This window comes from Manacus vitellinus, unplaced genomic scaffold, assembly GCF_001715985.3.
Source record: "Manacus vitellinus isolate BGI_N305 unplaced genomic scaffold, ASM171598v3 scaffold_14_pilon, whole genome shotgun sequence".
Classification (NCBI taxonomy): Eukaryota; Metazoa; Chordata; class Aves; order Passeriformes; family Pipridae; genus Manacus; species Manacus vitellinus.
In genome coordinates this window covers 15586356-15596831 of record NW_021939063.1, presented here as the reverse complement: position 1 = coordinate 15596831, position 10476 = coordinate 15586356, and the positions used below count along the sequence as shown (strand labels likewise).

The following is a 10476-nucleotide window of genomic DNA, read 5'->3' as shown; positions in this document are numbered from 1 at the left end:
GTGGGTTTGCTGGGCCAGGGGATTAGTGTGGGGGGAACACCTGGGGCTTGTGAGCACTGGGCTGTGGCAATCGCTGGAGGGGCTGGGTGTTGTCAGTGTAGGGGCAGCAGAAGGAGAGGTTGGTGTGGAGGACCCTCTGCCAGGAGCTCTGACTCAGAGAAAGGTGCTGAAGTACAAGGTGTGTCAGCAACCCTCACTGAGAGTTGCACACACAGACACATGCACACACACACACACACACACACATGCACACAGAGGTTCCCACACGTTCCTCCCTGGTGCTGTGCCAGGCTGGCCCCTCAGTCTGTCACTTGTGTCTCACTGCCTCGTCTTTGTGCCACGTGCCAGCCCGTCACAGACGTTCAGGATGCCTTGCTCCCGACTCAGTGTCCAGTTCCCTGGACAATCACTGTTAACATGGCTGCTCTAATCAACAGCTGTAGTAGATGCACGTGGCATTTGTCTTTGTGCTGTGTGTAGTGTGTAGCTCAATAAACGTCTGCAGCATGGATAACTAACTGACTAACCAGCTCACTGTGAGGGGGGGGCAAACGGGGCATGTGGGGTGGTGACTGACTGATTGATTCGTACCTGACCGGGGGCAGTGTGAGGGTACAGGAGAGGGCTGCTGTGTCCCGGGGGCTGTCACACATCAACAGTGCAGGAGAGGGGGCCGTGAGTCCCTGGGGACGGCTGAACTGAGTGCCCTGAGTGCTGGAGGCTTTGGTGGACAGCACCTCGTACGGGGACGTGACGGGTGCTGGGCTGGGCGGGTTCATGAGAAGGGGCGGGCGGGGAAGGATCTGGGGGCAGGCGCGGGGCAGTGAGCCGGTGGCGCTGAGCTGTTTTATTTCGCGGCGGGCCGGTTCCCGGTCCGTGCGGGGTGTCACTGCGGGAACCCGGGGGGGTTCGGTGCTGGAGTCCGCCAGGGGCGGGTCTGCGGGCACAAAGAGAGTGTGGTTTGAGGGTTGAGGCGCCGTGAGGGGAGGGCGGGGGCAGGGCGGGGCAGGGCGGGGCGGGAGCGTGGTGTCTCACGTTGCAGCGGATTCGTTAGTGGGGGCGTGGCCGCCGTACAGCGGGTTGGGGCATGGCCCGAAGCGGCCGCTGGGGCGGGCCCTCCGGCGCGTGGCCCTTGCTGCGCGCCTTCGCGGCCCCGCCCCTCCTTCCATGCTCCCTCCTCCTCCTCGTCCAGCGCGCCAGAATCCGCCTTGCGAGGGGAAGCGCGGATTTGGCTGAGCGGGGGGCGGCGGCTGAAGCGGGGGCCCCGCCCCCGGTCCTCTGTTCCCGCCCCCTCATCTCAGTCTGGCCGGGCTCGCTGGCGCCCCCTTGTCGGGTGCCTGTCCGGCGGATTCCCCCCGGGCTGCCATTCCCCCGGGCTCCATCCCCGGCGCTCCATTCCCCCGGGCTTCCCATCCCCGGGCTCCATCCCCCGCCCTCCCGCTCCTCCCGCCCGCTCCGTACCTGGAAATACCCGAAAACTGCCCCTCCTGCCGGCCAGCCTCCTCCGCAGTGTAGGCGATGCCGGCCCCAGCGGCCAGCGCCAGCGCGAAGCACAGCGCTGACACCGTCCCGGTGGCCACGGAGCCCGAGCCCTGCGCGGCACCGTTCACCTGCTCGGAAACAGCGGCCCCGTCACGGCACGGCCCCGGCACAGCTCCTGCTGCCGCTCCCTGATGTGGCCGCGGGCAGCCCACCCAAAATGGGCCACAGCAGAGGGCAAAGGATGGGGCCAGTCCTTGGGATGACTCAGTTGCCGGATCCCTGTTCCCTCATCCCCTCGTGCTGTTTCAGCACGTTCCTTCCCTGTTCCTGCCCTCGGACTCACCTGGCCGAGGTGAACGACAGGCGGTGGGATCCTCAGGGGCTCTGCAATCGCGTGAATGATGCCATTGAAAGCCATGATGTCCCACTCCACAATCATCGTGTCATTGATCCCTTTGGCGTCCTACAGAACAGAACACGGGTGATGACATCTCACCAGAAAGCCTCCCGGTTGTTCCCTGTCTCAGAAGAGATGTGGTGAAAACTTGTGGGGGTTCTTCTGCCCTCTGCCAAGGTTAAACCTACTGAGTGCTCTGTACTGTTGCCCACTGGGAGTTCTGATACGTGGAGGTCATGTCCTGACTGGGATGGGATGATGGTGCCTGTTGTGAGGTTGTAGCTGAAGAGGACAACATTGCTGGATGACACATGAAGCTTCAGTTCTTCTCCTGTCAGTGTCTGAAAATGCAGCAGTGTGCAGGGATGAGAAATAGCTGAGCTGGTCTCACCCCTTCTCTGCTGCTGTGCAGCCCCCCTGGCCAAGCCCAGACTCCCTCCATGGCCACAGGCAGCTCCATTCATAGAAAACACAGCAGAGAACGACTATGCAGAGCAGCAGGGATTTGCTATCCTTAGGAATTGTCAAAGTCCAATTGGAGAAGGCTCTGAGCAACCTGACCTAAATCTTCTGAAGGAGTAGTTGGACTGGAGACCGCCAGTCCTCTCTGACCCGCATTCCTCCTCCTCTCCCAAACTATTTCACACCATCATGCCAGCTTTGGCAACACCTGCTCTCCTCTGGGGCTCTGATAGTTCATCCCAGACATTCAAGCAGCCACTCATCCCTGCTTGCTTACCTCATTGCCTGCAAAGCCAGAGTTCAGAGGGACAAACAGAGTTTTGGGAGCGGAGTCATCAGACAAGTACATGAAAAAATCCAGTCCTTCTTCTGTGTCATTGGCAAAATTGAGCAACATCTGGAAAAGATGGGAGATCTTCCCCATGACCACACTGCTGGCAATGCAACACTATCAGCTTCCCCAGCCCAGGAACTCCCCAGCCCTGGAATGAAAACCTCTTTGTGTTTGTACTCTCTACCCCACACACAGACCAAACCAGCACTCCTTCCTGTTAGGACTCATCCCTCCCTCTGCCTTGTTGCCAACTGCTGAAGAGCCCGGAGAGCATCCCTTACGGAATAGAAGGTGGAGAAGCGGTCGTTGTCTGCGAGCACATCGGGGAGTCTCCCACTGCACCAGTACCCATCTCCCACAAACCCCTCACGGCAGATGCAAGTCAGATCTGCAAGGGAAAACCGAGACAGGACTTGACTCACCCATTCCAGTTACACTGACCCTCCCTTCCTTGGCTTCTGGATACCCCAGCATGTTCCCTCTGGACATGGGCAGGGGGAGAGGGGGATATGCCCATGTGCCCGTGCCGCATGCTCCAAGGACAGTTCTGTGCCTGCTGCCATGACACAGCCCTTGTGCCCAGCAGGACTGTCCCCAGGCAATGTGCTGGCACCACTCACCCTTCTCCCGGAAGCAGAACGCATCCCAGGTCTCGCTCAGGTTGCTTCGGGAGCCATAGTCCACAATGCCCACGTGGTTGGACCCACAGCTGGGGTTGGGGTAGGCTGTGGGGTATCCGGCTGTGCCATTGTCCAGCCAACCCACCAAGCACAGATGGAACCCCATCTACCAAAGGAAAATCAATGATTAGATTAAAAATAATATCTCTTGCCCAAGTTTTTTTGCCCTGATGCACAATCCCGTTGTGCAGCCTTATCCAACATCCCCCCCAACACCTAAAGTGTGGAGGCACTGCCACAGGTCTCATCCCAGTGTGACTGGGAGACCCACCAGCCCTCCTGGTTTCAGGGCTGCTGATGGAGCAAACAGTGCCTGGCTGAGGGGATGAGAGGTCACCCACCCACATGTGACCTTCAGGAGAAGCACTGCCTGTCCCAGCCCCACGAGGCAACAGAGCCAGCCCTGCCCTGACCTGCTGTGCTGCCGAGAGCTGCCGGAACGTGGCCAGGGAAGCGCCTTCTGCGGCACAGGCCTCCTGAGCCTGCTCGTAAGTGAAGTCATACTTTTTTCGGGGTGACTGCAGGTGAAACACGCCCATGGTCTTATCTGCAAAACACCAAGGCCCAGGAGCATCAGCACAGCACAGACTGAGCGCCCTCCCCGGGCAGCCACGTGGTCCGTATGTGAGCACAGGCAGCACTGCTGGCCAAGGGTGGGATGTGGCCAAGGGACAAGCGAGGGAGAGGCTTCCCCGGAGCCTCTTGCCCTCCACTGGGGAGTTGGTGCTTCCTGGCAGTGTAACCCACCAGAGGCCATCTCACATCACATGGGACCAGACAAGGATGGCTTTTCCTCCCCGTATGACAAGTAGGGAAAAGGGGAATGTGAAAACCAGATCAAGCTACAGAGACGAGTCCCTGTCCCCTTGTCCATCCCACCCTCCAGCTCTCCCGAGGGGAGCCCTAGCCAGAAGGTGAAGGATGACGGAGCATGACCTCTCCATGGAACACCATCCCTGGCACTGTGGGGGTGAGCACACTCACCATGGAAGTGCAGGTCAGTGCAGATGGCCTCCCGATGGCACTGCCCATTGTCCTCCAGGCACCGGTCCGTGGGGGGCACGACCTCTTCCAGGCACTGGATCCCGTCTCCCACATAGCCCTGCTTGCACTCACAGCGCCGCTCGTTCTGCAGCACAAAGGGAGGGTGGCATTTGTGTGACTGCAAACACACAGATGCCAGCTGGGGATCCTTGTATCCCTATGAAGACAGGGATGAGCCTTCAGAAAGCCTCTACAGCCTAACCAGACTCTGACAAAGCTATGAAAGGCCACATGGCCTCTGTAGGACAGAGGACACACCCAGAAAATGTCACACTGTCTCCTTGTCGCATGCTGTTTGAGCTGAGCTTTGAATATGTGGCTCATGATTCTTGCACTACATCATGGTCCCAGTCCCATCTTCTGGCCTGCAGTGAGCAGCTCTGGTTCCTCTGCAAAAATGGCCAGCATTGTCCTTGAAGGGCCATCCCAGAAGCCCCAAAACAGCACAGGAATGCCACAACTGATGCATCTTATGCCCCTTAGACACAGGAATGGGGACAAATGGCCTCAGCATAACACCCCCACGACCATCCCTGCAGCCAGGCAGCAGACCAAGGGCATGGTGTGGTGGTGAGGACCTGCAGGATGAGCACAGCAGCTGAGGGGACCGGGGAGGAGGGGCAGGGGACTGTAGTAGTGGGGACACTGTCACATCAGTGTCCTCCAGCAGCCTGAAGCGTCCCAGGGCAGCCAACTGGGATGGCAAGAGGATCTCCCCGGTGCAGGGGCCACGCTCACCGGGCCGGTGCTGATGCAGGAGGCGTGCTGGCTGCAGTCCCCGTTCCTGCCGTCCGCACACCGATCGATGGGGTCGCACACGTAGCCGTCGCCGCTGTAGCCGGGATCACAGGCGCAGGAGACGTTCACGCCCAGCTGGGAGCACTGGGCGTGCCGGGCACAGCCCCCGTTGTCCTGGCTGCACATGTCGATCACTGCGCGGGGCGAAAGTGCTGCGTTAACTACAGCACCTCATGGGGGTCGGTCCAACTGCCCTGCCCACCACCCCTCCAGCCCAGCCGCCGTGGCTCCCCTGTACCTGAGCACACTCTCCCGTCCCCCTCGTAGTGCAGGTCGCACTCGCAGAGGTTGCCGGCGCGGCAAACGGCCTGGGGGTGGCACGGTGGGGAGCAGGTGGGAGTCACCACTGAAACCAGAGCACACACGGGTCAGGATGATCTAAGGGCTGTGACGCGGGCACGGTTGCCATCACCACCACCTGCCCCATGCTCCCACTTTTCTTCCTCCCCCCTGTTCTCTTCTGCAGGTGCCTTGCCCAAACACACAGGGCTGTTACTCCATCGGATGCACCTCAGGCCTCCACCTCAGGCTCAAGCTCTTTTTGGACCACCTCTGAGCTCAGGGGCTTGTTAACGTTCCAGTGAACCTTTCCTCCTCCTCCTCCTCCTCCTCCTCACCACCCCAACCCTTGTGAAATTCAACAGATCTCAGGATGAGCCTCACAACTGAGAGCTCCTTTTTGGAGATATTTCTAATCTGCTGCTTGAACTATCCAGCTACTGGAAAAGCAGCCATATGGCAGCAGGTCCCAGGGAATAGTGGGTGGTGGGGCTTGGCATCCCTCACCTGTTCTGATTTCACAGCGGTCTCCAGTCCAGCCCTCGGCGCAGAAGCAGAAGCCGTCACCGTGCAGCCCCGCATTGCACACGCCGTTCTCAGTGCAGTTACACTCTGGGAGGAAGGGATAAACACACTGTCAAGGCACCTGCCTTGGTGGCATGTGTGGGCAGGTATGAAGGTGGGCATGGCAGCACATACAGCCCTTCTCTCACTGTCCTCCTCTGTAACAGGTGTCCTTCACAGAGGAGGGAAAGCCTCTGCATCCACAAACCCCCATCACTCCTCTCCCCTGGGCATTTCTGGAAATGTGTTTCCTCACTGAAACCCTGCAAACATTCAGCTGTCAAACACATTCCTGGAGAGCCCATAAGGCCCAGTTTGGGATGGCAGGATGGAGGGACTCTCTTTTCCTTCCCTTGGCTTTTGTCTCACGTGGGCACAAGGCCCTGTTGAGCACATCCCAGGAGATGCTCTTTCTGTACATCACAACTTACGTGTCCCCCAGCTCAAAATACATCTTAAAGCTTTCTGTCAGCCTGGGCTCTCAGCTGAGTTGACCCTGTGGTCTCATCACAGAGGTGAGGCCATTGCCAGCATGGCTGCACTGGCCACAGCTCCCAGCATGTGCCACCCAGTCTTGTCCAACTACAGCTGTCTGGCAAGACCCCAGGGAGGGATGTCCCCAGAGGTCTGACACGAGCACTGTGGGGACCGTGGCAGCCCTGATTCCCATGCTGTCAGCTGCGAGGGGGTCAGCCCAGCCCCTACCCCCTCTCAAGCAGCACCACAGCCACCGCCCCCCCCCCGTACCTCGGCACTCGGGGCCGTATCTGCCGGGCGCGCACAGCTCGCAGCTGGTCCCGATGAAGGCCTCGCTGCAGTTGCACCTCCCCGAGCCGCCGATCTTGTCGTCGCAGGTCCCACGGTTATTGCACGGCGCCTCCAGCCCCCCCGGGCACACTGCAAAGGGGGCACCTTAATGAGGCTGAGGTGACAAAGGTGACACAGGGACCCTGGGCTGGAGAGGAGCCTCCCACTGACACTGAGCCTGCACACCAGGTGCCAGCTGAGCTCCCGCTTATGGGGGTGCTTGGACCACAGACAGCTCAGGCAGTCTGGGGAGTGAGTGCTGGGGACATCCCACAACAGCAAACTTTGGGAATGGGGGCAAAAGGGTCAAATTTGGCATGGTTTCCAGACCATCTGCTGCAATGTGCTGGGTCTGCACCCCACACTAACCTGGCAGCAGACTCACACAAAGATGTGAAAGCTGCCCATGCACAGAGCGCAGACACCGGGGAATGGCAGAGCACTGGCAATACCTAAGGGTGAGTGACATGTCTGACAGCCACCCCTGGCAGCCCTGTGCCCAGGGCTCTCCATGGAGTCAAGAGGCTCTCCAAGGAAAGGGAATTCCCTGATATACTAGTCCACACATGCTCCCAGGGGATTGTTCCCTGCACCCTCTACAGGCTGGGGCTCCCTGCCTGGGGTTTTGCCCACCCTTCTCCAGGGAAGGACATTCACAGATGCAAAATGTCTGTACTGAACCAGTAGTGCCACTTCCCACAGGAGAAAGGGCTGGGGTGGGAAAGGGTTGCGTGGCTCTTACCCCGACAGTCTCGGCCGTAGTGGTTGGCACAGCACTGTGGGATCCACTGGCTGGAAACGCAGCTCCTCCTGCAGCCTCGTCTCAGAGGCCCCCTGGAAGAGAAGTGTCTCCTGAAGGGGTCCCACGGGGAGTGTGGTGGCCACGACGGCCGCAACAGGGAGTTGCGGTGAAGCAGGAACGTGTTCCTCAGCAGCTGGTTTCCGTAATAGTAGCAGCGCCTGGTTTCCCCCTGTGAGGGAACAGGCAAAACAGAGTTCGCCACATTGGTCACTGATAACTCACCTTGACTTTTCTCGTGCCATTCATTCAGTTTTATGACAAGTGACAGAGGCTTCCTAACATATCAGGGGGTGGATGACAGAGGAGCCACAGATGAACCTTAGGGATGTGCCAGAAGCCCACAGTGAGAATGGGGTACAACCTCTGCCTCCCAAGGCTGCTCTCCGGTGGCCAGGCTGAGCTCTATTGCTTTAAAGCACCCAGAGCCACCCCAATGCTGGTGGAAGGACCCCTGTGCCACTGTCACCCACATAGGGGCTGACCAAGCAAAGACCACTGGAGCCCCTGACCCCATATTTCTCAGCCTAGCTCCTGCCCTATGGGACCGTGTGCCTTGGGGCAGGGCATGGACAATGTGAGGGACTTGCCACAGGCGGCGGGGGGCTTCATTTTGCTGCTAAAACATGAGGGGCACGTGGGTATCAGTCCCCCACAGGCCTCCTTGGTGACAAAGCTGTGAGCTTTACCCGTTGAACGGAGCCAGCAGGGCAGGGTGGCTCGAAGCCACAGAGTCCGCAGCTCTCTGTAGATCCCTGTGGAGGGGAGAAAGAAACCTCACAACAACTCAGCATGTGCTGCTGCCTCTCTTGGCTGCTCAGAGCTTTGCCAAGGAAGAGTAGCAGGCCCTCTTGACACCCCTCATCCTAGGCATGGCAAGGCACGTGTGGCACAGATCCTCACTGAGCTCATCACAAGTGCTTACCTGTAGCTCAGTGAAGCTGAACTTATCACACCGAGATCCCAGATCTGGTGGCTCCAACAGTCTATCAATGCCATAAGCAATGCCCCCACTGAATTCCATGTGCCTCTGGATGATGGTGGCATCGCCGTTCCCCACCAGAATCTCCCCCTAACAGAGGAAGAAAGCAAAGTGTGACTCCAGCACATCCTACATCCTGGTGCACCACCCAGAAGTTGCCCATTTTTGACTGCCATGATTTCTTAATCACCCCAAGAACTCTCCAAAATCTCTGTACTCACGTCCTGGACAATATTTTCCTGAATAACACTTTCCATGGCCACTTCTCCTAAGGATGGCCTCTGTCCAACATGTGCCAAGGCTGTGGTACCATGGGGGTGGCTTTGCAACCAGGTCACTGTGACATGTGTGTGCAGGTGCCACACACCCCCACACCTCCCTGAGCTGAACACAACATCTCGAGCCTCTCTACAGCTCAGCTGCCTGCAAGCACCCCAACTCTGTGTTCAGTTCCTGCCAGAAGCACCAGTGGCTCCATGGCCATGCCCAGGGACACCTGATCCGTGGAAGCTGAGCCCAGCATTACCAGCACTCACCACGTGGGTTTTGCTGCAGCTGAACGAGATGGTGGAGCCGTGCATGGTCCGTATGGTTTCGACCTGGGGCATGTTACCAGCAAAAATCTGAGGGAAATAAAAAGAATGTGAAGGGAGAGACAGGCAAAACTGGCAGTTCATACTAATGGGATGCTGCCTGGTGAGGACAGGGGTCAGCAGCCACACTCAGAGGGTGTGACGTGGCAGTACATGAAGTTGTGTGGGGTGGCACAGCACAACAATGCTGGGTTAATCCCAGATTCCTGAACAGGAGAGTCCAGTGTGTGAAAGCAGGCCTTAGTTTTTCTCAGCTGGACTTTTCCCTCGTTTACCACCCCTGTAGACAAGAGCCTGTTTGTGAGCCTTGCAATGACACTCTAGCAGTGATGTGGCCTCCCCAGGAAGGTGATGACAGAAGGTTTCAGCTCAGCCCTCAGAGGCTCATGATGAAGCTGTAGTTGCCTCAAATGCTCAAACAGTTTTGGGTCTTCCCTAGACAGCTGATGTGCTGCGTGTTCCACAGCAGCAATAATTTGGCGAGGTCACTCTGACGTAACCACAGGCAGGCGGTGGCACCATGTGTGGCCTCAGGAAGCAGCAGCCTGTGTGCCATCACATTTACCTTGGTGTCCCTGATCATGTGTGCCTTGAGGTAGGAGGCCAGCACGTCCCGGTGCTCCCTGCGGTACAGGTACTTCTGCCTGTCCTCGGGGAGAGCGGTAAAGGCGGCGTCCGTGGGCCACAGCAGCGTGAAGGGCCTGTGCAGGGGGTCACTGACCAGCGGCAGCAGCTCCGCGTCCTGCCCGAGGTAACAGGGGACACAAAGGAAAAGCCACAAGCCCCAAAACTGAACGTGCACGTGCACAAAACCACCTCCCCACAGAGCAGCCCGTGTGAGGTCACTCACCTGCAGCAGCTTGCTGTAAATGCTGTACCCAAAGGCCTCTGCCACCTCTGTGACGTTCTGCTGCAGAGGGAGGAAAGCAAGCAACTGTCTCTAAGGGTTCCCCCTCCAGCACCAGCAACACACTGGAGAAACCAGGCAGTTAACAACTGCAGCAGCTAAACACAAGTTTATCTCTGTCACCATCGTGCTGATGATTTGGCCTGGAAAGGGATGGCATTTGGCAGCCCCTGCTTTTCTGATTCATCCTGGACAGACGCTGCTATGGCAGGAGCTGGGATGAATTCCAGCACCCTGTTGTGCTGTACAGAAAATGTTATCTTGTGTAAAATGCAGGATGTATAAGCTCCTAGTGCTTGCTTGAGGAGTACCAGAGAGGCATTGGCAATCTCACGCTGCAATCTGCTC

The 10476-nt window shown here is 58.3% G+C and overlaps 1 protein-coding gene across 1 annotated transcript in view; it reads right to left on the bottom strand.

The window, feature by feature from the left end:
* Positions 1 to 1050: 1050 nt before the first annotated feature.
* STAB1 (stabilin 1) overlaps positions 1051 to 10476 on the bottom strand; it is a 59078-nt gene continuing 49652 nt past the window's right edge. Inside the window, 19 exon segments of the mRNA XM_018068693.2 lie at positions 1051 to 1476; positions 1479 to 1610; positions 1826 to 1945; positions 2068 to 2220; positions 2619 to 2738; positions 2957 to 3063; positions 3296 to 3461; positions 3769 to 3902; positions 4340 to 4484; positions 5138 to 5331; positions 5436 to 5543; positions 5984 to 6088; positions 6788 to 6937; positions 7590 to 7818; positions 8336 to 8401; positions 8572 to 8718; positions 9165 to 9251; positions 9787 to 9963; positions 10072 to 10131. Coding sequence (XP_017924182.2) covers positions 1051 to 1476; positions 1479 to 1610; positions 1826 to 1945; positions 2068 to 2220; positions 2619 to 2738; positions 2957 to 3063; positions 3296 to 3461; positions 3769 to 3902; positions 4340 to 4484; positions 5138 to 5331; positions 5436 to 5543; positions 5984 to 6088; positions 6788 to 6937; positions 7590 to 7818; positions 8336 to 8401; positions 8572 to 8718; positions 9165 to 9251; positions 9787 to 9963; positions 10072 to 10131 — 2826 coding nt within the window.